At 46.6% G+C, this 25,362-nt stretch overlaps 1 protein-coding gene across 6 annotated transcripts in view; it reads left to right on the top strand.

Annotated features, from left to right (window-relative positions):
* Ddx11 (DEAD/H box helicase 11) overlaps positions 1-12,658 on the top strand; it is a 28,662-nt gene extending 16,004 nt beyond the window's left edge. For 2 of the 6 annotated variants that reach the window (NM_001348292.1, NM_001003919.2), the window contains exons 13-27: positions 673-717; positions 835-902; positions 3,672-3,710; positions 3,910-4,030; positions 4,134-4,256; positions 4,662-4,774; positions 8,152-8,224; positions 8,476-8,579; positions 9,138-9,287; positions 9,515-9,583; positions 9,697-9,797; positions 10,452-10,536; positions 10,815-10,893; positions 11,058-11,212; positions 11,287-12,658. In NM_001348292.1, the coding sequence (NP_001335221.1) occupies positions 673-717; positions 835-902; positions 3,672-3,710; positions 3,910-4,030; positions 4,134-4,256; positions 4,662-4,774; positions 8,152-8,224; positions 8,476-8,579; positions 9,138-9,287; positions 9,515-9,583; positions 9,697-9,797; positions 10,452-10,536; positions 10,815-10,893; positions 11,058-11,212; positions 11,287-11,322 (1,361 nt within the window). In that variant the 3' untranslated portion in view covers positions 11,323-12,658. Of the gene's footprint in view, positions 1-672; positions 718-834; positions 903-3,671; positions 3,711-3,909; positions 4,031-4,133; positions 4,257-4,661; positions 4,775-8,076; positions 8,225-8,475; positions 8,580-9,137; positions 9,288-9,514; positions 10,537-10,814; positions 10,894-11,057; positions 11,213-11,286 lie in introns of those variants that run through there. The other 4 variants (XM_006524409.3, XR_003952132.1, XR_385336.4 and 1 more) reach the window with 4 other exon arrangements.
* The last annotated feature ends 12,704 nt before the right edge of the window (positions 12,659-25,362 follow it).

Genomic DNA, 25,362 nt, shown 5'->3' on the forward strand with positions numbered 1-25,362 from the left:
CTTATTCCTTGAATGCTAGTGAGGACACTTGGGTGTTTTATGCTTTTAAGCACTATCCTGGTCATTCCTTAGGGAATCCTAGTTTCTATCTTGGTTGAGACCTTAGCCTTTTCACTTTAAGATGGCACGGTTATGCAATCATACAGTGTAAAGCAAGACATGATGTTGTGTGGCATAGTTACAGCCCTGTGGTGTACTGGCTAAGACACTCTGGCAGAAGAGAAGTCCAGGAGCTTTAAACTACATTCTCAGAGGGAAAACCAAAGCTCAAGGTGGGACCTGCCTGTTGCTCATGAGCCTGGAGGCTGTTGACTCCAGAGTTCTATATTCCAGAAAGTTGGTGGAGGCTTTTCTAGCAAGCTGTTGTCCCACGTTAGTACTTTCCACTTCCGTCTCTGCCTGTGCCACAGCCCGCCATCTTCTGGCAGATCCTGTTTTTCTCCCTTGTCCAGCTTAGTGACAGTGGGGAGACTGCTCTGATCATGTCTCCTGCCTGGCCTTGGGTTCCTGTCACCTCCTGTCTTTTTAGTGTGTCCTTTGTTTGCTATAAATGCCCCCAAACAGATGTCTCTGAAACATGAATGTTCCTTGTAGTTCATGAAGCTAGGACAATTATAACTCAGCTGTGGGCAGAGAGCTGCCACTGTGACCCAATGGAATTCCCTTTTTTAGGTAATGTTAAGCAAAATCCTACTACACAGAGCCTGTCTCAAACAGGTGAGGAGGTTGCTGTCAAGGGTGGGAGGTGGTGTGAGCCACCCAGAGCTTACCAGATAGAACTGGGCTGAGAGGACTTGGTAAGGTACAAAACCAGCGTCCTTTGTCTGCTCACAGGGTCTGAGCTGAAGAGCATCAACGACTTTCTCTTTCAGAGCCAGGTGGACAACATCAACCTCTTCAAGGTAAAGGCCTATTCTGATTTAAACACCTTTTGACTGACTTAAGGCACTGAAAGGAGAGGTAGGGGAGGAGGCCAGCTGTTGTGCACTTGCCTGCTGGGTTCTGCCTCTAGCACCTAATCAAGTAGACCTAGAAGCAATAAGGTGTAAATCACTGTCCTTGAGTAGTCTAACACCCAAGGATCTAAGTCAGGATGAGGCAGTTACCAGGTCTTTAACCCGGATAGCAGCAGCCAAATGGTTGTGCCAGGGCGTTGGGGTTGGTAAAGGGAGCCTGCGCTTTGCGTCCCTTGGGATAAACACAGCCGCCTCTTCCCTATCCATCTATGTTCTGCCAGTCTTTCTCCAGGGAATTGTTTTCAGCGTATAAACCATGGTGTGCCGTATGAGGCGAGCAGGACAGCGTGGCTAGGACCACCCAGCCAGTCTTCCTGCTGGAGCCTTGGGTGGGATGGCACACACAGACCTTTGCTTCTGTTAGCCTTTGAAATCTGGTGCTCCCACAGGTGTTAGGCCATTATACCACAGCCCAGTGTGTCTAAATTAAGCCTCCATGGATACTGTCCCTTTGTTCTGAGCACACTGCCAGGACATACTATGGCCACTTAAGAACAGGAAACCTGGGCCTGGAGAGATGGCTCAGTGGTTAAGAGCACTAACTTCTCTTCCAAAGGTCCTGAGTTCAAATCCCAGCAACCACATGGTGGCTCACAACCACCTGTAATGAGACCTGATGCCCTCTTCTGGTGTGTCTGAAGACAGCTACAGTGTATTTACATATAATAAATAAATCTTTAAAAAAAAAAAAGAAATTCAATTCTCAACAACCACATGAAGGCTCACAACCATCTGTACAGCTACAGTGTACTCATATACATAAAATAAATAAATCTAAAAAAAAAAAAAAAGAACAGGAAACCTGCTGGGCAGTATAGTGGTGCATACCTTTAATCCCAGCACTCAGGAGGCTGAAGCGGGGGGATCTCTGTGTTTCTGGTCAGCCTGGTCTACAGCCAGGGCTACACAGAGAAACCCTGAAACAAAAAACAAACAAAAGAACAGGAAAACAGGCTCAGACTACCTGCTCTGGAGAGTGACTGGCTCAAGCTACACTCAGGTGAACCAAGGGTGGCTGGATGGGGCCAGTGTTGAAACCCAGCTAGACCCATCCTAGATCCTGCTCTCTCCCTGAGTGCCTTCCAGTTTTCAAATCAGCGTCCCTTAAACTAACCTTCGGCCATCGTCATTACTGTGATCCTATTGGTCATCTTTGGTACCTTTCTCTGCTTTTGTTAAGCTCTGAACAGTTGTCATTCCCCGTAGTTCTTGGTTACTTCAGCTATGACCCTTGTGGTAGGCTTCTTTCTCCAGCTTGCCTCAAACCTCCCCCTTTCACTCTGTAAAGGCTGACTGAAGCTTTCTTCATCCGATGCCAGGCTTGGTAGCAGTCTGTCTAATTCCACAGACTCTCATGCTACATTGTGAGCTGAGCTGAGGTGAGGCACCAAGCTGACTGAGCACCGAGGGAGACTGCATCTGGACCTTCCCTGGACCGGCGCATTTCCTTTCTGCCTTGATGGAAAGGATTGGGCTTTTTTGTTTTCTGTTATTTTGGGTTTTTGATGTTTCAAGATAGGATGTCACTATCTAGCCCTGGCCATCCTGGAATTCAATCTGTAGACCAGGCTGGCCTAGAATGGTTTTGATTTTTGGTTTTTTGGTTGTTTGTCTTTAGTTTTTAAAGATTTGTCTTTTTAATGTGTATGCCAGCACACATTCTTGTTTTGAATTCAGGTGTGCCTATGCCACAGTGTTTGTCAGGCTAGAGGACAAGTACCCATGTTAGTCCTTGCTTTTTACCCTGTTTGAGATAGGGTCTCTTGATTGTTTTGCCACTGTGTGTGCCTGGTTCTCAGGCTTCTGGGGTGTTTCTTGTCTCTGCATCTCATTTCTCAGTAAGAGCATTGTGGCTATAGACTTAGTGCTGAGTCTGGCTTTTTGGTGTTCTCTGAGTATTCCAACTCTGGTTTTTGTGCTTGTGTGGCAAGCTTGTGAGCCGTCTTTATCGCCCTTGGAATTGTTTTTAACTTACCTCTTCTTCAAGGCCCAGTCTGCATATGGGCACGTGGAAGGAAGCAGCATGCAGCTAGTGCCTTTTTAAAAAAATTATTATTATTATTTTTTTGCCTGAATGCATGTCTGAACACCACATGTATGCATGCCTGGTGCCCAAAGAGGTCATAAGAAGGGAGATGTGCTGAAGTGGAATTACAGATGGTTGTGAGCCATCATGTAGGTCCCAGGTTTTCTAGGAGAACAGCCAGTGCTCTCACAGCTGAGCCAACCTTTTCATCCTTGAGATCTTGTCTTGAACTCCCTTCAGGTGACCCGAAGAGTGGGAACATCTGTGGTGAGGCTGTGGTTTGAGGTCTCCACAATCTAAATTAAATCTAGATGGGAACCAAGGAAGAGCTGAGAACGTTATTAAATCTAGATTATCTAGATTTGATAGATCTATCGAGAGCTTCAGCTAGTGACAGGGGCCTGGTGCCAGGCAAAGCTCCTAGCGTCCCTTCAGGGTCTGTGGTAATTCAAAGCCTTTAGCTCAACCAAGACCAGGCTACCTCTCGTGGTCCACTGCCTCATCCTTTGTTACGTGGCTTTGGGTTCCTCTGAGGGGGCAGTGAGCCATATTCCTTCAGTGGTGTGGGGTGGCCGTCTGAATTTAGCCCCCAGTTTGCTTCCTTCTCACAGTCTGTCATGGTTCTGCAGGTGCAGCGGTACTTGGAGAAGAGCATGCTCAGCAGGAAGGTACCTTTCCCGTTGCTTAAGCAAGGAGCCAGGGAACCCCTGCTGCCTTACTCCGCTGCCCGAGGATTCTTGGCTTCTGATTGCACTGTCCATAGTGTGGAGTGATTCCTGGCTTGGGAGGAAATGGGCTGTGGGCTGGCTTGGGTGTCTGATCCAGAGTTTCTTCTCATTTTTGTCTGTTCTCTTGTCCCCGACACAGCTCTTTGGCTTCACAGAATGTTTCGGAGTGGTTCTTCCATCCCTCTCAGACTCTCAGGAAAACCGAGGTCTGGCTGGCTTCCAGCAGTTCCTGAAGAGCCTGCAGTCAGGGCCTACTGAGGGTGAGCTGGGAGGGTGAGCGATGAGAGCCAGACACAGGCCCTTTGAGCGAGCATGGACTCGATCTAAGGAAGGCCCTCTTTCCCATCCTACCGTCTTCTGCAGACTCCCCGGAGGAGGGCCAGGCTGTAGCCCTGCGGCCTGCCTCTCCACTGATGCACATCGAGGCCTTCCTGGCAGCTCTCACCACAGCCAATCAGGATGGCAGGGTTATTGTGAACCGCCAAGGTAATCCACTGCTTGTAGCCAAGGGGCCTAGCTTGAAAGGGCTCTATCATACTGCCTGATTCTGTATGTGAAGGAACCACATGCCTCCTAGGCTGGAGCCACCAATGGACCGGGAGACTGGGTTTCAGAGGTGCTGAGTTCTCTCAGGCAAGGGCCCTACAGAAGCTAGAATCTCATGGTTGTGGTTAGAATGGGGTTGGACTGTATCTTTGTTCTGTTGTCTGAGGGTTATGTGCCACTGGCCAGACTATCTTTGCACCTGAGTTTCCACATAGTCTGTGGTACCAATGGCAAGGGAAATGCTTTTCTTTTAGAGGGAGGATGGTAGCTCACTGGCCTCCACAGGTCATCTGGGTTTCTCAGGCCTAATCAGCTCTATTCCTTTGCCATTTGTCTGTCTTTCAGGCAGTGTGGGTCAGAGCAGCCTTAAATTCTTACTCTTGAACCCAGCTGTGCACTTTGCCCAGGTGGTGAAGGAATGCCGAGCAGTGGTCATTGCAGGTGGCACCATGCAGCCGGTAAGGTACCAGGGAAGGACACACATCAGTCTCTCTTCTCTGTCTTCTGGGTCCCTAAACACAAATAGGCCAGCGCATGCAGGCTCAGCAGTGCCTACCAGGGGCCACTGCCATTTCACTGCCCTTGCCTTTTAGACTGGTGGGGTGGTAGTCCTGTGGCTATTGTGTTTCTGCAGCTGCTGGAGCTGGCTTCTCTGAGAAAATGCTCTTCTGTAGTCCCAGGCAGTCATGGAGATGCTGTTCTCTCATTCCATCCCTGTACCAGCATCTCCTGGAAAGTCATTACCTGTATGGTTTTTGAAAAGTTAAGTTTTAGGGCTGGAGAGATGGCTCAGCAGTTAAGAGCACTGACTGCTATTCTGAAGGTCCTGAGTTCAAATCCCAGCAACCACATGGTGGCTCACAACCATCTGTAATGAGATCTGACACCCTCTTCTGAAGACAGCTATGGTGTAATTACATATAATAAATAAATCTTTTTTTTAAAAAAAGAAAAGTTAGTTTTAGTATATAAAAGTCAAAGACAAGCTTTAACATCAGAATTCTATGAACCAAGGGTCAATGATGGTGTACTATTGCATATTTATGTACATCGTTTTTAAAACTACACTTCTACATTATTGGTATAATTTCCTTTTTTTCTCTGTACAGATGTTTGTTTATTCTTGTGAGCAAATGTTTATTCTAGCACACTCTGTGATGCGTTTAAATGTGACCTGTGTGACATTTCACCACACACATGTCATATTCCACCAGTGTGCTGCTCACCCCAGTCCTGCTTTGTTGGATACTTACACTCTTTTCCCATTGTCTCTAGTTTTCTCAATTCTGTGATCAAAGGTTGTTTCCTTGTTTCATCTTGAGAGCATTTTATGGTCTAGACTGTTGGGCTCCTAAGCATGGATTCCAGCCTTGGCCACCTGCTAGAACGGATACTAGAATTTTTTTTTTTTTTTGACTTTTCTGTTGTGTTCTCTGTATTACAGTGGATGGACCTGAGAACCATGTATGTGCCAGGCAAACATTTGACTGTCAAGGCACATTCCAAGCCCATGTAGATATTTGTTTAGTTTTTGATTTGGATTTGTGTGTATTCATTTGGTGTTAACATGGTGCATGACCATTATTGTTCTGTTTGTTGCTTTGTTTGTTTTTGAAATGGGAGTCTCACTACTATGTAGTCTTTGTGTATGTGTGTGTGTTTGTTTTGAGACAGTCTCTTTACAAGGTCCTTGCTGTCCTAGAATTTGCCCTCAAACTCACAAGAGAATCGTCTGCCTCTGCCTCTCAAGTGCTGAGATTAAAGGTATAAACACCAGCATGCCCAGCTCTTACTATGTAGTTGTAATGAGTGGCCTTGCCTGGCTTTACAGACTCTTTTTAGTCACCGTGTGGCTGCTAGGAGCCAAACCCAGGTCCTCTGCAGAAGCCATGAAGGTTCTTAACCATGGAGCCATCTGTCCAGGCCTCAAGTTTTTTTATTAAAGATTTTGTCTATGTATAAATGTTGAGTGTATCCTAGTATTTCACCCTCCTCCCTATTTCCTTCCTTTTCCTCCCGTTGTTCCCTTAGACAACAGCACGTCGACTGTGCCATCTGTGTGTGACGATGCCATGTATAGAATCTAGGACTGCAGCTAGCTTAATTCACATAATGTGATCTTCCTCATTTGCCTCCTTCCCTCTCTCTCCTGAGACAGGCTTCTCTGTGTAGCCCTGCCTGTCCTGGAACTTGCTCTGTAGAACAGGCTGGCCTTGTACTCAAGACATCCGTTTGTCTCTGCCTCCCAAGTGGTGGGATTAAAGGCATGTGCCATCACTGCCCAGTAAAACAAAACATGTCTTGTATACCACATTTTATTTATTTTTTTTTTGTCCAAGCCTCTGTTGATGGATATCTTGTTTATTTTACTAATTGGGTTGGTGTTCAATACAGCGGTGAGCCCTGATGTGGAATACTTCTGTGATTATGTTGGAGGCCTTTGGCTCAGTATTCTGGAGTAGTAGAGCTGGTGTTAGGTCTCAGAATCCCGAGACAAATGGTTAAATGGCTGTTAACACATCAAAGTGCTAGCTCTTGAATCCTTTAGTACCTGTGATTCCTCCCAGTACTCCACCCTGCCACTACCCTCAAACTCTTCCTTCTAGCAGCTAGGCTTCCTTTTCCCTTCTCCCCAGCTTGAATCCTGTATAACTCACTCGTCTTAGCCCCCGCTCCTCTCCTGCTCTCCGTCCAGTCTCCCCTCTCACAGTCCGCTTTAGTCAGCTGGCCATGTTCAGCCTGGACTCTTCCCTCAGCCTGCTTTCTCCCTTATATCTACAGCAAGAATCCTTGCCATGCCCTCCTCCTTTTATTTCATTTTCTTATTCAGCTGCACATATGGAAGATGCATTTTCAGTGTGTTTTGTTTTGGGAAGGCTGCATACTGACTTCCACGGTGGCTAGACCAGCTCACATTCCCATCAGCCATGTCTCAGGCCTGTTGTCCACATCCTTGCCAGAATTCTTTGTTCTCTTTTCTTGCCATTTAAACTCTATTCCTATTGTTTGAGACATTGATCTGATGTGTTTTGAACAAACTCACCTCTCCCTCAGCTCCTCTCTCCATCAGCCCATTCTGTGTTGCCCAGTCAGTCTCTAGTGAGTTCTTTCTGTGTTTATGTGATCAACTTACTAGAGGCTCACATCATTAAAGAAGACTGGCTTTCCCCCTTGCAGCAGTTGTCAGGGTCTAGTAGTTCCTCAGTTAGTGATGGGACTTTGTCCCCACCATCCCACCTCCATGCTGGAGTTCTGACTGCCTTGAGTTTGCTCTGGATTTCATCTGTCACAGTCACCTGCCCTGATGTGTCCTGAAACATTTCCCTTGATGTTATCTTCCACCTGTGGCTCTCATAATCCATGTTCCCCTCTTCCTGAAGATTTCTAAGCCTTGACTGTCATTCTGTTGGGATAAGGCAGGAGTCTGAACGTAGCTTTGGTTTTCATTTCTCCGGTGGCTGGTAAGAGGGAGCATTTCTTCATATGTTTATTGGCCATTTTTTTTCCTGTGTTGAGGGCTGTTCGTTTTGTTACTCTGTTTCCTGACTGCATTGTTTGATTTGTTTGATTTGTCCAGTTCTTTGTGTATTGTAGGTAGTGTTCCTCCCTCTTCTTGATTTGAACATGTAGAAAGACCTGACACTTCCGTCACTGCTCTTCTCTAAGTTTTCTGTCCACACTGGATACCGGTTGTTTTCTTTTAGCTTGGGTCATTAGCCGGCTGTTCCTTTTTGTTGACTGGGTTTGCCTCTTATCCCAGACTTCTCTTACATTCACTACAAGAGCACACAACCCCAGGCTCTGAGGTCACAAGGCCCTGATGTTATTGCTGCAGATGTCTGACTTTCGGGAGCAGCTGCTGGCATGTTCTGGAGTAGAAGCGGGGCGAGTGGTGGAGTTTTCCTGTGGTAAGCCAACTGTGTGGTGGGTAGATGGGGCAAAGGTAGAGGACACCACTTCATTGGTACCTTAGTGGGCTTGCTCCAGCACACTTCCCTAGACTCAGGTCCTGAGCTCTGCTCACCATATTGTTTACACTAGTTGTGTCAGTGCAGTGAAGAGCTAAGTGCATTTAAAATTGTTGCTCCTAGTTGGAGAAATGATTTGAGAAACTGCCCTACCTGCACCCTAGTTTTCAGCCTTCCTTTGATATCGCCAGGTCACGTGATCCCTCCAGACAACATCTTGCCCCTTATTATATGCAGTGGGCCCTCTAACCAGCAGCTGGAATTCACCTACCAGAGAAGAGAGCTGCCTCAGATGGTTAGTACTAACCCACTTCCTGTCCTCTCTGGCCTGTGACCAGGTAGAGAGTACTACCAGCGTTGGCATGGAGACGGATGGTCACATCTGGGACATGAGTGGAGTCATTTTCTTCCTTTAGATATCTGTCAAGGAAGATCTTAACTGCCTTCCTCACCGTGTGTTGCTAAATGCTTTCTAAAGAGCTCCTATCATCCCATGAGGATGCAGGGTGGGGGAAGGCTGACCAGTTTGGGGGTTCTTGCTCCTTGCCTCTATTCTGGGAAGACATGTTTCTGGGGCACAACTCCTGTGGCATCTCAGTGCCAGTTTGTTCTGATTGTTGTCCCTCGTGAAACAGGGACATAGGGAGATGTCAGTGGCACGCCCAGAGTCTGGGTTTTCTTCTGTGGGATGCCAGGGATGGGATGTGGCATAATGTAAGGAGGCACCACAAGCCCCAGTTGGGCATGTCTGTTAAAAGTAGTGAGCACATTGCATGATACCATGGGGAGCTGCTCGGCTTCCGTCCTGTGTGGCTGTGGGACCCGCTCTAGGCTAGCTCTTTGCTTTCTGCAGGTGGAGGAGACAGGCCGCATTCTCTGTAACTTGTGCAATGTGGTCCCTGGAGGTGTGGTATGCTTTCTCCCTTCTTATGAGTACCTGCGCCAGGTACATGCTCACTGGGACAAGACTGGCCTGCTGACACGTTTGTCTGTCAGGAAAAAGGTGAGTGCCCCTTAGCCTGTTTATGAGGACATTGCTACTTGTAGCTCTTCCTAGGGTCCCTCAACCTTGTTAACTTGGCATCTACCAAGAGGAGGCCTGGGACACAAGCCACGGGGATTCCCTGTAGCTTGACTACATGTTCCATCCACATGCTTCCAAACCCAGACTGGGCTCACGAATCAGTGTTGTGAAGCCTTTTGCTGGGAGACCTTGTCTTCTACCCTCAGATATTTCAAGAGCCCAAAAGAGCGAGCCAGGTGGAGCAGGTGCTGATGGCGTATTCCAAGTGCATTATGGTGAGAGGTGGAAGTGAGGCTGGCTCCAGAGACCACCAGTGTCTGTCAGCTGGGAACAGTCGTATGACTCATAGATTTGGCTCAGGAACCCTGGTGTGATTGTCCCCTGACAGAGCTGCAGTCACTCAGAAGGCCATCTGACAGGGGCCTTGCTCCTCTCTGTGGTTGGAGGGAAGATGAGTGAAGGGATCAATTTCTCTGATGACCTGGGCCGGTAGGTGTGGTGTCCTCTTTGTCTGCTGGGGCTCAAGGCATGCATGCCATAGGGTCAGCACCCATATGGCCTGCTTGGGGTCTGTAGGCTGTGGGTGGATTATTTGACATTACTGTCAATCTGGCTGTGTAGACCAGAGAAGTAGGAGCCGTGACTTGCTTAGGATCCTGGTCTTCTGCCTAGGTTAGATCTCTGAGCTAAAAATTATACCTCCATGGCAAGAACCCGAGGGCCATAAAAGTGGTAGGAGGGATGGGGCATGGATCAGTGAGTGAGGATGCATGCTCAGAAGACACAGCAACAACTTTGCAGCACACACACACACACACACACACACACACACACACACACACAAGCCTGCATGGTTGTATTTACCAGTAAGCACTGTGTGTCAGAGATGACAGGCCCCTGGGTAGTTCTGCTCATGGACCCTAGGATTGTGTGAACTTCAGATTTAGTGAAAAACCATGTCTCAGAGAAAAAGGTGAAGAGTGTCGGAGGGACAACACCTGACATCTTCCTCTGGCCTCCACACGCATGTGTATAGGCACATACACCCTAAAAGGCCATGAAACCACATGTAACTTGTTCTAAATATCAGTGATAGCTGCATGCTGACTTGATGCTTTAGGCCGTGTGTGTGACCCACTACAGGTGTGTGGTGATGGTGGGGATGCCATATCCCAACATTAAGTCTCCAGAGCTGCAAGAGAAGATGGCCTACTTGAATCAGACACTTGTGAGTACCTGTCGTGTTTCAGAGGGCTAAAGGGAGGAAGCGGTGTGCCACCCCCTAGGACTGGATGACAAGGCCCTGCAGTATGACCTGTTGTACAAATGGTTGCTTTCCTCTCTAGAGGTTTTGGAGTATACCTCTAGCCCACTTGATCTTCTCTACTGCATGAACTATATAGCACAAGCTGTTGACCAGACATGCAACCTGACCTTGCTCCAAAGCCTGGACTACAAGGCAGGCAAAAGTAGATTCTAATCTTTCCTCTTCTGTTTCCTTCTCAGCCTAGGACACAAGGTCAGCCCCTGCCAGGGACGGTATTGATAGAGAATCTGTGTATGAAGGCTATAAACCAATCCATAGGTAAGTGTGGGGCTGCTGCTGGGTGCAGATGGATGTTTTGAGGCGGGAGGGATGTTAGTACTGTATTGTCCATTTGAGGGGTCAGTGAAGGAGGAGTCCCCTATGCACATGCAGTATTGGTAGGTGAGTTGAACTCAAGAGTCTCGACTTGTGCATCTACCCAGGCAGGGCCATTAGGCACCAGAGGGACTTTGCCAGCATTGTGCTCCTGGATCACCGGTATGCGCGTCCTTCTATTCTGGCGAAGCTGCCAGCCTGGATACGAGACCGAGTGGAGGTCAAAGCTACCTTTGGGCCTGCATTTGCTGCTGTGCGGAAGGTTAGGTTTTGTCCCTGTGCCCCAGACCTCCCTGGCTTGAAATGGGGCTTCTCACAGCCTTTTTCTCTCTGCAGTTTCATCGAGAGAAGTCACACCCAAGTCTGGTATAAGCGTCTCATACCCTGCTTGACCTGGCCTTTGTATTTGGCCTAAGAAGATAGAAACCATATGCAGACTGCCAAGTGTACCCCAGCCTTCCAGAGGCAGTGGACTCTAGTGTTCAACTTGCATAGAAAAGCCAGCAGAACATCCTGAAGGAACCTGGCCCGAGACACCTTATTCCCTGCTCAGGTTCAACTTTCCGCCTGGCTTCAGGAGGCTGTGCTAGCAGCAGCTTTCTGCCTGTTCTGAGGTGAGACCCACCTGCCTCTGCCCTTTCTGGAGACAGTTAGCTTTTCTTGGCCTTTGACTCCCATCTCAGGCACCGATGTCCCCGTTTCAAGCATCATTGCCTGACCCACTGCAGTATGACACACACACCATCTGTGCAGAAGAGAGTTTTGAGAAAAAACTAGGACATACATAATATTGAAAGAGCTGACATGAATTTTGACTTTTCTGAAGGACCATCACAAAGACTTGGACCCTGGCCATAGACCTTTCTGTGTCCCACAATTTTTTCTCCTTCTACTTTTCCTCATAAACTAAGAGGCATTGATCCTGTCCATGGCTGTTCAGGACTCTGTGCTCAGAACATCTACCTGAAGACATGTCATTGGGCAAAAGTGTCTCCGTGTTTTTCATTTTTTTCTGCTGTCCCATGAAGGAGAACCCCAGTTAAGAGTCCAGCTCCTTTATATTCAACTGTGGCTGTCCCTTGTGTGAGCTTCAGCAACCTCAGGGGCAGTGCCCTTGCCATTTAGGCAATACACTGGTTGCATACTGCTTGCAAACTGAGAGGAGCCATAGAAGAGGACTTCTTTTTCACAGTTCTTGTGCCGCTTACAGCTCAAAAGAATTCCATTCTTGAATCTTCCTCAGATTGAAATGGTAAGGCTTCTCCAAGCAGTGGTGGCCCACGCCTTTAATCCCAGCACTTGGGAAGCAGAGGCAGGTGAATTTCTGAGTTCGAGGCCAGCCTGGTCTACAAAGTGAGTTCCAGGGCAGCCAAGGCTATACAGAGAAACCCTGTCTTGAAAACAAACAAACAAACAAACAAATGGTAAGGCCTCATACCTGAGGGATAGTGTTTAGAGACAGGACTCCTGTAGGGAGGTAGGGACAGATTTTTTTGTCACTAGTGTAGGGCTTTAGCATACACTAAAGTGCAGCTAGAAGTCCCCATCATAGGAGGACCCAGAGAATGGCAGCCTCTGTAAACCTTGAAGGGTTGTCACTGGGAATCCACTCATCTGTTACCTGTTATAGCAGAGTTCCTAGGCTTACATCCTAGGAATGTCATCCATGTGTCATGGCCGATTAAAAGAACAACTGAACCTACATGAACTTCATGATCAAGTATGAGAATCCTTCTAAATGCAGTTGACAATGTTATGGTAAGAGACATCTGTCTAGAGACAGCATGCAGTGTCAGCTATATAAAGGAGCATTGGGGAGATGCAGTGGGAGGAATAATTGGTTCAGGGGATCAAAGGGGATAGAAGGCTGCAGAATGGAGGGATCCAGAGACCTCATTTTTTGTGTGACCTCCATCAAGCCACTGAGTTGAACCTGGACTACTTAGTATGCACACTGCTCCTCAAAAATGCTTGTTTGGCCTCCCTTGGAAGCTGCAGGACACATGTACATGAGCTCTTTATGGAGAACTCTTCTTTTAACATGACAGCCAGGGTATGTGTCTGGGTATCCGTGTTCATACCAAAACATAAAGGTCAAAGTGCCCAGCCCAGCCCTAAACACGCATCCACTCCCTCCCACTCACTGATCAGCCAAGTGCTAAACACGCATCCACTCCATGTCATCCACTCCCTCCCACTCACTGATCAGCCAAGTGCTGGGAGACAGCATTTCAGTGCAGGGCTCCTCCCCTTATCTTCAGTCCAACCCAGTCCTCCTTCCTGAAGTTGCTCTATGTAGTCCTCTATGGGAACTCAACCTGGACCCAGGTTAAAGGATTCCCAGAAACTGATCTCACTACTACTGTGCTCATGCCCTAAGCACAGTGGAAGGCTTGGCCTGGATATCTTTCTCTGTGTACACAAGGAGGCCCTACCACACGGTTTCTGCCCTTGCTGGAAACCTGGAGACTCCTCGTGCCTAGAGAGGGTCATCTGCAGGACAAGCCTAGGCTGCTTGGCCGAGGCCTGCCAGCTTTTCCAACCTCTCAGGTTCCAGTGATACGTGAAGATCACTTAGGAATTCTTCCAGGGTGTTTCCAAAGAGCAGAGGGACCCCAGTGGATCTAATGAAGTCTGTGGATCACTCAGACAGGATCATCTGGATGTTGGAGTTGATAAGGAGAAAGCAATGCCCTGCTGCAGAGTGGGGATCCCAGCGAAGGAAAGAACCCATGACCACCAGAGGGCAGCAGAGCTCAGCATAGTGCAGTGCAGGCTGGGTGCTCTGGGAGGCAGCAGTCTGGCAAAGTTTCTGTGACTGCCAGGAAATAGGGCATTGAGCTCAGAGACCTGAATCCAAAAACATCCTGCTATGGGAGGCAGAACAACAAATTTCATGACTTTGGAAACCAGGAACACGGGCAGGAGAACCTGATCACATTCTAGGACCATTAATCATCTTCTCTGACAGAGGGAGGGTGGAGGCATGAGCGAGAGGGGGAGAGAGAGAGAGAATGTATGGATGAATGAATGAATGAGTGAATGAATGAGTGAATGAATGAATTTTTGGTGTAGAACATCTGATGAGCCCGAGGTCTCCTCCTAAGTCAGTACTTTCTCCTTCCTTCAGGGGCACTGCCCTCTCCCTTTATGGCAAGCACTTTTCAAAAGTTGCAGGAGAAGCCTCAGAGGATGTTGAAGACTTTTCCATCTCTCTTCTTCCAAAGTGGGGAGCATCCTGCCTTGATGGTTAACTGTCTTCTACAGGGAGAAGCCTACAGTGGAGCTCATGAGGGGGCACCTGTCTCATCAGAAGTGACAGGTCCTCACCAGGTTGTTCTTTGGAGGCAGAGGCCAATTAAGCAAACCCCACATCCTATCAGTCCTTGAGATACCCTTACCCCCTTCTACAGGCACAGCAGACCTAGGACACCACCAGCACCACCTCCCCCATGTATCCTCCTGAGATGCTCACTGCCTCAGGGCCTGATGTCAGCCTCTGTCACAAGGAAGGCTGGGCTTTCATGACCCATGCGTGGGATGGGGTGAACAGCAGCTCTGGATACTTGGTGAGGGCCCAGCTAGCCAGAATTTTAAGTTCATTACTTCCTACCCAGCTGCCAGGATCAATTTCATAGTCACAGGACACAGGTTCCTGAGGGCTTCCTTGGTCCTGGCGATATCTTCACCCTGCTGTGCTGAGGACTGCCCTTTGTTTCATCAGTCCTCGGAGGTCCCTGTGACTGTTCTAGCCCTGCACTTGGATATGGCCTCCCAGAGAGCAGCATGTGGGAGCTGTCCCATTCAGCCATGCCTGTCCTCCCTCAGACAGCAGTATCACATTCTCAGAGGCATGGAGCGGTGCATCCAGGAAAACTTTGGACACAGGAAGGTCTCTCTCACAGCTGTCATTCCAGTACACCCTTGGCAGAACAGTACACCTGTGCCAACATTCTTTCACTAGAGCTAGCTCTTTTAGAGGCTGGGGACAAAGGCTTGGCGTGTCCCCTGCATACCTTGACTGATGTGGTGACATCTCGCATATAAGGTGCCTTCTGTCTAGGCACCTTTCTGAGTTCGAGGCCAGCCTGGTCTACAAAGTGAGTTCCAGGACAGCCAGGGCTATACAGAGAAATCCTGTCTCGAAAAAAAAAACAAAAACAACCCCCAAAAAGCTTAATAATCATAGAATTTAGGAATTTTAGGAATTCTTATAAGATCACCATCAAGACTTAAGAAGTCATCTATTTGTCTAAAAACAAAACAAAACAAAAAATTAAAGTGTAGTGTGTGTTTGTGGAACTTTCCATTAAATGTTTATTTCCTTTTTCAAGACATTTAGTTTCTCCCTCCCCTCCTCTCTCCCTCCCCTCCTTCTCCTTCTCCTTCCCCCTCTCCCCCTCCCTCCCTCATTTGCCTCCCTCTCCGTCCCTCTCCCCTCTCTCTCCCCATCCCATCTCTCTCTCTCTCTCTCTCTCTCTCTCTCTCTCTCTCTCTCACTCTCTCTCTCTCTCTCTCTCTCTCTCTCTCTCTCTCTCTCTCTCTGTAAGCTGTGCATGTAAGTGCAGGCAATTATGATGACCAGTAGAGGGCTCTGGGTCACCTAGGAGCTGGAGGGAGTAGTGATGGTTAGTGTCTAGACATGAGTGCTGGGATCTAAAATAAGATAATCTCAAAGAAAAACAGTCTAAGCTCTTACCATGAGCCCTTTCTCCAGACGGCCCCACTGTGCTTCAAGAGTGGCTATTGGTGAGCTGCACTTGACTGTGGGCAGGGATGTGTCTGTTAGTTCCTCCCAAGAAGAACTAGTTAGGCTCTGACTAAATACTGAGTTTATCTTTAGCAGGAAAGACTGTAAAAGGACACTTGCTGTTCTAGAAAGTGGTACTGAACTGCACAAATGATCCGTTTTGAGAAATGAAAGAACTGGAATTCAGAGCAGAGTGACCTAAAAGTGAGACAGAGGGGAGGGTAAGGAGGCAGACATGTGTCCCACACTACAGATCTTGCTGCCTGAGTTGAGCATGTGCAAACTTCAATCTTCAATCTAATTATTATTGTTTTTTGACAACACCTAGAATTGCTACTTTGTGCAAAGGGCTTTCTTTCCGAGTGTCAGGACTGAGAATCTATAACCACAGGAGACATTTGTGGATCACCCTTGATCAAGAACAACCTGGCCTGGAGTGTTTCCTAAGCCCACTCAAATGTTTTGTCAGAGAAACAGCAGTACTAGTGATGTTCAGGCTGTGCCAGGAGCAAAAGTCAAATTTGCCTTCAGCAATGGTCCTGCTCTACCAGGCTCCTTGGTTGATATCCGTGTCATAACCACTCGGAGTGTCATGAACCTCTAGCTTGCTACATGGAAACTCCAGCTAAAAAGACATCTGGGATATGAAGATTGCAGTTTTCCAGAGACTCAAGTCAACCAGGACATGCAAATAGCAGGGTGACATGGTGATTGAGTCAGACTGCAGGATGGAAACCTGCTACAGCCAAAGTGTCACAACTCCTTGAAGGTAAAGCAGCGGGAAGGGCTCACCTGGCCACCCAGGAAGAACAGACTTTTTTACCAGGGAGCAGTGCCTTTGCAGACTTGAGCTCTTGTGATTGATGCCGGGGCTTCACGCTCCTGACAACTACCTGCAAGAACTTCCCTCTCTCTGACTGGTAGGAGCCCCTGGCCACATATGGCAAGACACACATGAAAAGCACTGCCAAAGGACAGCCTTCCACATGTGCCCGGATATTTGTCTCTCGTCTGGGAGAGTTGAGGCTCTCTTTCCAGACCTGAGCTCTGTGGATACCTTAGCCCCAGTGCTAAGGTAAGAAAAGTAAAGAATCCCTAAGTTGATGAGCACAGGTACCAGCTGCCTTCCCTTCCTGGCTTATGCCTCTGTTCTTCCTTTCACCTTGCACTGGAAGCTGTGACCCTCATAGATTGTATATCTCAAGCTATGGCACCTGGGACATCAGCATGCCCAGAGTGAAAGCTTCATCCTGCTGGCCATTCGCCAGTGAGTGTACTCCACGAGCATGGGCTAGGTAGGGGAAACCACTTCTGAGACCTTGTCCAGGTTCTGAGGTTGGAGCCAATCAGTCTCTGGTTGTCTTCATTGAAGGAAGTTAGGCAGCTCTGGGATCCTCTCAGCTTTTTTTGTGCCTCTGCCACACTCACCTGAGGCAAGGTGCCTGGACCCTATGGAGTGGGCCCACATAGAAATCACACACACATAAATACATACATGTATACATATACATGCACACAGGCATACACACACACACCCAAATCTGTCACCTTGATCGTCCTTCTGTAAGACAATCCAACCTCTGTCTATTCCTTTTCCTGATGCTTTTCCATGACACTTTCAGAGGCCCAGTGCCATTTCCTGCATTGACTCAGAGCACTGCTTTGGCCTTTCACATCTACTGACCTCTGCATCTTCTCAAAGAGCTGTGACTGCCAGGGCACAGGTGAGATTAATGGGGAGGGATAATGAGCATTTGAGGAGCCCCACGACTCAGCAGGGTTCATTACTTGTCAGCACTGCATTCATGGTTGCAATTCAATAGCTTATTGAGGATGGGTTTGGCGTTTTCAGGTTTTCATGTCTGCCTAGCATGCTGTCTTTGTCATGATCAGGATCCACACTTAATGCCTGACTATAGATATTAGAGTGCAGAATGAGGTATCCACTATCTAGTGTGTAGTCTCTAGTAGGCAAGCTTCCTCCACTTTTTAGGAATTAGAACCTGTAAGACACAGGTGCAGAGACCATCACACACAGGTAGCACAGCTGCTGGTGGGGGAATCGACCTAGAGATGTACATTCACAGGCCCCCTCCTCAAATGAGGTTTAAGGCAGGACCCTTAGCTGATTTACCTTGGACTCAGTTGAAGAAGATGGGGGAGGGGACAAAAAAATCAGTGGAAGAGTCTGTGGTCTCAAAGCCTTGGATTCTCTGCAAACTTTGGGAGGCATTAGTAATAGCTTTGTGACTTGGAAAGGGGATAAGACATATGGCTAGGGGAATGACTCTAGTGTTGATAGGGAACTTATCAATTATATGACTTCGGCTTCTCCTGCTGTGAGAAAATAAACAACAGGATGGTTTGTTCTGGTTCAGATGTGATGATGCCTCATGGTGGGAACATCAGGGTGTTAGGAGAAAGAGCAACTGATGTCATTGTGTCCATGGTCAGGGATCCCAAGCAGCTGAAGGATGAGAATGTAGCTGTTTTCTCAGTTTGATACAGCTGGAAATGCAGCCTGAGGGAAGGTTCTAGAAAACATTCTTATGTTAGAGAACAAACACTCTGAAAGACACACCAATACATGCCCAGATGTTTCCACCCAAGCACACACAGAGCCTGTCACAGTACACAAAGGAGGTAATTTCTGGGAAGCCAAAGTACCCATAGAGAGAAGTACTTTACGTGCAGAAAGATCATTTCAGATCAAGACAAATGCTGGCTACAACAGGAGAGGGGAGGACACAGGGGAAGAGCTGTGAAACTGCATGTGGTGGTTTGCACATGCTTGGCACATGGAACAGCACTTGTTGGAGTAGGTGTGTCACTATAGAGGTGGGCCTGTAGACCCTCCTGCTAGGAGCCTGGAAGCCAGTCTCTTGTTTGCCTTTGGAACATGATGTGGAACACTCATTGCTATGCCTGTCTAGACACTGCCATGCTTCCCACCAGAATGATATGGTCTGAAACTCATGACCATTGAGTCAGCCCCAATAAAATATTATACGTGACAAGGCAGTAAAATATTGCCTTGGTCATGGTGTCTCTTCACAGCAATGGAAACCCTAACTAAGACAATGCAGGGGAAGTAGGAATCACCTCTTGCCAGGGGGAAAAACTGTTGAGAGATGCAGTGTGGCTCACAAGTAGGAGGCCATCATTGGCCCATCCACCGTCTTAGGGAACACCACCTCTTTTCAGTCTGCTGAGTAAGTAGGAAATGGACGCCCACAGAGAGAAGGCAAGAGCACTGCCTGGTTTTTGTCAACTTGACACAAGAGTCACAAGAGAAGGAAAAAAAAAATCAACTAAGAAATTACCTATAGGGCTGGAGAGGTGGCTCAGCGGTTAAGATCACAGACTGCTCTTCCGGAGGTCCTGAGTTCAGTTCCCAGCAACCACACAGTGGCTCACAACCATCTCTAATGGGACCCGATGCCATCTTCTGATGTGTCTGAAGACAGCTACAGTGTACTCATACATATAAAATAAATAGAAAAAAATAAGTCTTTAAAAAAAAAAAAAAGGAATACCTCCACTTTTTGACCTGTAGTCATATCCATGGGCTTTTGTTTTTTTGTTTTTTTCGAGACAGGGTTTCTCTGTGTAGCCCTGGCTGTCCTGGAACTCACTTTGTAGACCAGGCTGGACTCGAACTCAGAAATCCACCTGCCTCTGCCTCCCGAGTGCTGGGATTAAAGGCGTGTGCCACCACTGCCCGGCAATGGGCTGTTTTCTTGATCCCTAAGCAGTGGTTCTTGGTCATTCAAGAAGGCAAGCTAAGGAAGTTGGGGAGAACGAGTCAGTAACTTTCCTCCATGATGCTTGCCTCTGCTCCTGCTTTACTCCTTACCCCAGCTTTCCTCAGTGAAGGGTTAGAGTGGAATATGCAAAGTAAACCAACCATTTGCTCCCTAACATGCTCTTGGCCATGGCCTTGATCACAGCCATAGAATCATCCTGGGACAACAAACAGCTGTAGGTAGTCGCACTGCCCAGGAACTGCTGCATGATATTTGATTAAACTCTGAACCCAGAGATTGTGCTTTTTTTTTTTAAGATTTATTATTTATTTATTATGTGTAAGTACACTGTAGCTGTCTTCAGACACCTCGGAGGAGGGCATCAGATCTCATTACAGATGGTTGTGAGCCACCACGTGGTTGCTGGGATTTGAACTTGGGACCTTTGGAAGACCAGTCAGTGCTTTTAACTGCTGAGCCATCTCTCCAGCACCCTGTGCTTTTTCCTTGAATAGTGTGTTCCTAGTTGTAGTATGACTCAACCTTAGCACACATATTTAATCACAGAGAAGGTGAAGTACTATGTAGAAAGTAGCATCCTGTTTAAAAGTCATGTCTAATTGAGTGGCAGACAAAGTGATGAATTCAAGAAAAATTTAACAGAAGAGGATATGCCTCACATGAGAAGAGAGAGGAAAAAGAACTACTTAAAAGAGAGAAGTTCAGAGAGAGAGAGAAGAAGAAGACAAGGAAGCAGTTTTACTGGGGAGGATTTTATAGGGATCAGGAAAAAACAAAACAAAACAGGAAGGGGTGAGCTTATTCCAAAGTAAGTCTTAGAGGCTGAAAACATTCTAGGCCTGGATAAGATCATATGGAGGCTCTAGGTTTCTAGGACTAGGCTTAAGCTATCCTCAGAGACTACAATTGCACTGAGAGATAAAGCATACATTTGCAAGGGAGAAACAGTGAACCACTGTCTTAGGGTTTCTATTCCTGCACAAACATCATAACCAAGAAGTAAGTTGGGGAGGAAAGAGTTTATTCAGCTTACAAATCCATACTGCTGTTTATCACCAAGGAAATCAGGACTGGAACTCAAACAGGTCAGGAAGCAGGAGCTGATGCAGAGGCCATGGAGGGATGTTCTTTACTGGCTTGCTTCCCCTAGCTTGCTCAGCCTGCTCTCTTATAGAACCAAGACTACTAGCCAAGGGATGGTCCCACCCACAAGGGGCCTTTCCCCCTTGATCACTAATTGAGAAAATGCCTTACAGTTGGATCCCATGGAGGCATTTCCTCAACTGAAGCTCCTTTCTCTGTGATAACTCCAGCTGTGTCAAGTTAACACACAAAACCAGCCAGTACAACCACCCTAGTTCATTGCTTGAGGGGAAGCAGGTCCTGCCTCTGAAGGAGCAGGAGCAGGAGCAGGGATGAGGATCCAGAGAGGGGTTCTTTTATTGGGTCCCTCAGTCCCCACCAGTCCTGATGAGCTAGGTTATGTCTTAAAGGCAAGCAAGAGCCTGACCTTTGCTTCAGAAGGAGATCCTGTTCCACAAATGGAAGAGTGTTGCAGCAAGTAAGAGTCAGGAACTCTGGAATGACTGGAGAACTCCCCAGAAACAGTCCTGAGGCTGAAGTAGTTCTCTAGGAGGTGTCCTGACATGGCCTGAAAACCGATCTGAGAGGAACCCAGCACCCAAGATCATGGGGAGAGCTAAAAAGCCATCATTCTATCTGTAAGGAATCAACTCAGTGGTTTGGCAAGACACCCTGAGGTGAAGAGGCATGACAGGAGCCTGGAGAGGGAGTCCTAGTATTCCTCGGAGCTTCTAAGAAGATGAGTATCCTCATGTTAAGAGCCTCCAGTTGCCTCCTCCTCCTTTCTGGGCACTCCACATCTAATAATGTCAGTTAATACTCTTCAGAAGCAGCACTCTGGGCCGGAACCAAGAAAAATACCTTTCACGTTAGAGAGGACCAAGAGCTTCTTATGCCTTGAATCTTTCTGCCTTCTTCCTCCAGATCACAAAATCAGAAGCTTGTGAATGCTTGTGGGAAGCCACATGTGCCGTTGCTGAGTGGCACTGACTACTGCTGGCCACCACGCATAAGATTGGACAAACAACCAATGTGTACATATGCAGTAAAGTTTTTTGCAAAGACACTGCCTGGCCCAGGCATGATAATGAGGTTCTGTAAGGTACTGAGAGTATAACCAATCAGATGTGAGACATGCAAATGAGGTATCATAATCAGGTTCTGTAAGGTACTGAGAGTAACCAATCAGATGTGAGACATGCAAATGAGGTATGATAATGAGGCTCTGTGAGGTACTGAGAGAGAGTAGCCAATCAGATGAGGAACATGCAAATGAGGCGTAGTGCATAACCAATCTGGGTGTAAGACACGCCTCTCCTAGGCCTATAAAAGCAGCACCAGTTCTGGGCTCGGGGTCTTTTCGCCTCTACAATCAAGCTCTCCCAATAAACGTGTGCAGAAGGATCATGTTGCAGTGTCGTTCTTCCTGGCCAGTCGAGCGCACGCAAGAAATGCTGCTTTGACAAAACTCCCCTGTAGAGAGACTTTCCTATGAACTCTGTGGAGGCTTCACCTACCAATAAAAAGCTGTCCTATGGGCTGAGATAGGAAATAGAAGCGAGAACCACCATCTGAATGAGAAGGAAGGAGAGGAGAGGAGGAAGAAGAGTGGAGAGGAGGGGGAGAGGGGGAGGGGGAAGGAAGGAGAGGGAGGAGAGGGAGGAGGGGGAGGGGGAAGGAGAGGGAGAGGGAGAAGGAGGAGGATCTTGGGAATGAGTCAAGAGCAGAAATTTGGCCCTGAATTTTGAGGAAGTCAGACACATAAAACTGAGGACAGGTAATCAGAAGTGTGGCAGACATTGACTAGAAGAAACAAGTTATATAAGGTAGGAGCTAGTCCGAGAATAAGCTTATGGCCTGGGCATTTATTCATAAATAAGTCTCAGAGTTGTAATTCTGATAACAAAGAGGCTGGGTGGAAAAGGCAGTAGTTGCCAATGACACTCTGAAAGTAAGGCTAGAATCCAGGCTTAGAGCCTGAGAAATCTTGGTTGTAAGACAATTTCCTAGTAAAACAGCAGTAAACCACAGAAAGGCAATGCAAAAGGCAGCTTAATAATAATATTGTAATAATAACAACAATAATAATTATTACTGTATTATTATTAAACTTTATTGTGAGAAGCCGCAAACACCATAACAAGATGGCGCTGGTTTCTTTAAGCCGATGCCCATGAATATGGGTAAACAACCAATGTGCGCATGTGCATAAGAGTTTTTTGCCGAGTCACTGCCTGGCCTGAGGCCTATTAATGAGGTACTGGTAGCATAACCAATCAGGTATGGACATGTCACTCCTAGGCCTATATAAGCAGTGCCATTTCTGGGGCTCGGGGTCTTTTGCCTACGCAGTCCATGCTCTCCCAATAAATGTGTTGCAGAAGGATCCTGTTGTGGCATCTTACTTGCTGGCAAGTCGGGCATCCCACAAATGGTGCCGAAACCTGGGAAGTAACATCTTCAGGCACGAGCGAAGACCCCCTGTTACAGGGAGGATTCAGAACTGCATCACGGAGATTGAGCGGTTAATGAAGTGTTCCCATAAAGCAGTCTGTTGAGAAGGATTCAACTGTGTGGATTCAGAACTCTTCAGCTGGGGAACAGGGGTACCAGTAAGTAAAAAGAAATTAATGTAAGTCTCTGAGAGGTATGTTTTCCTACGCAGTAGATCCGGTAATTGTCGCTGGGGTTTTGTTGCTTGCTTTCTTCCTTGCCTTGATATTATGCTATTGCCTTAATTTTCATTGCCCTGGACATGAGTGTATCTGCTGGGAGTAGCTCCACAGACACATAAGATCATAAAGCGAGTGTAGATAAACTCGTGGATCGACCTTGGGGCTAAGAACCTCACATAGATAAGTGATAAAGTAAGACACTTTAGTCCAGGATGAGGATGGGTATCGGCCAGTCTACACCATTAGTGGGGCCGGTACAAGCCTTGCTCAAAGAACGAGGTTTAAAGATTTCTGAAAGCACAGTGAGAGGGTTCTTAAAAGAAATAGACAGACTCGCTCCTTGGTATGCCCCTACTGGGTCGCTGACGCTACCTAGTTGGGAAAAGTTAGGGAGAGATATAGTGAGAGAGGAGGCAGAAGGAAAAGTGAAAACAAGAACAAGGCCTTTATGGAAGCTGATTAAGGCCAGTCTATCCAGGACAAGAAATGTGAGCCAGCTGTTAAGGAAGGGCAGCGACTTTTGCAGGAGCACCAGGGAAGCATATCAGAAACAGAGAGAAATGAAAAAGAAGGCGCGTGCAGAAAAAAATAAGTAAAATAAGAAATATAAAAAGAGAAAAAATGAAAATAAGCCATTTCAGAGCTCTCCTAGGGACAGAAGGAAAATGGGAGACGTCCTGCTTCCTCTCTGGCTCCTATGGAGATATTCTTAGCTCTGGTTAGGATATCTGGGTCCCTTTGAGACACCAAGTTCTATTCCCTGTCTGTCAATTATCTGTTTTTGGTGCACTAAATTGTCCATATGTCTGTCAATTCATGTTTGTTTTTTGAATGATTGTTGTTCTGTGTTTCATGTTGAAAAATATAATTGGTTAAAACTTTATCTGCTGGCTGTCCATCCTTTAACTTGTTTAAAAAGCAGTCTTAATTTGCACAGCAGAAAGTGATAAGCACTGTGGCTGGGAGTCAAGTACAGCTGAAAAGGCCCTGCTGAGGGCCAATTGCAAATGGAGCTCTTAAAGGGGCAGGCAGCCTTTTGCTTGTAACAGAAAGTTAGCTTAAAATTGGGAACTCAGGGTTGGAGTCATTCTATATAACATGAACAAACACAAGAAAACAGGTCTTTAAGGATACTTCAAAATAGGGATAATCTTTGGGTCAGGACTCTGGCAGAGTGTTCAGATTGAGAAAAGTTTGCATTTGGGTTGAGGCTGAGCTCAGAGGGGTGCAGCCTCAGTGCGGCTTGTGTGGCACTTCTTTTGTTTTGCAAACCGGGACTAGGGAAACCTGGAACTTCATCTCTCCCTCCCTTTCTTTTAGCTGAAAGAACCTTGTTACAGACCTACCCAGATGTTGTTCTAAATAAAATTTAAATTCAAAGTTTATAAAAGGTCAATCAGGCTGTGAAATTTATCAAGACATTGCGATTTGGCTTGCCTACTTTATATAAAGTTATAGTGGACAGAGTTTGCTTATATGTATAAGTGTCTTTTCCTTGTTCCAAACAGCCATTAATTTGGTTATTGCAGAATATTGATGTTTGATCTATTGCATACCATCGTATTAAGTAAAATTGATAATCATTATCCTAAGATAGTTAAAAAATTATTTTCATGCATGCTTGTATATCTTCTATAAATTCATGCATGCATGCATCCCATTTACTGTGTTTAAAAAATAGCCTTTATATGAGAGAAAAGTATATGTGAATTGAATCACATGCTTATCCTGTTTCAGCACTGATAATTAAATTTTGTGCTGTAGATGGTGTTTAAAAATGTTGAACAATCAAACTTTAAGTTGTATATTAATAGTCAATATTATATCTCAGAGCTTGCAATTGCTTATGCAACTTGTAAGAAAAAAATACTGTTCCTTTAAGAAGATTGTTTTTGGGCAGTTAAGAAATTGTCCTGGGTTGCCTGGAAAAGACCCCCAGGATTTGCTTTTGTGTTATAGATGTTTACATAAAGCTTTAACTGATAAAGATTACAGATAGCTCCTAAAGGATACAAACTCAGGATCCTTATATTTATTTGGATTTTAGACTTACTACTCAAGCTGTTTTTCCCTAAAAGATAGTTATTTGCAGAGACAACTTAAAGACTTTCTTTTATTTCTGATTAATAAATATATA

Source organism: Mus musculus, chromosome 17, assembly GCF_000001635.26.
Source record: "Mus musculus strain C57BL/6J chromosome 17, GRCm38.p6 C57BL/6J".
Taxonomy (NCBI): Eukaryota; Metazoa; Chordata; class Mammalia; order Rodentia; family Muridae; genus Mus; species Mus musculus.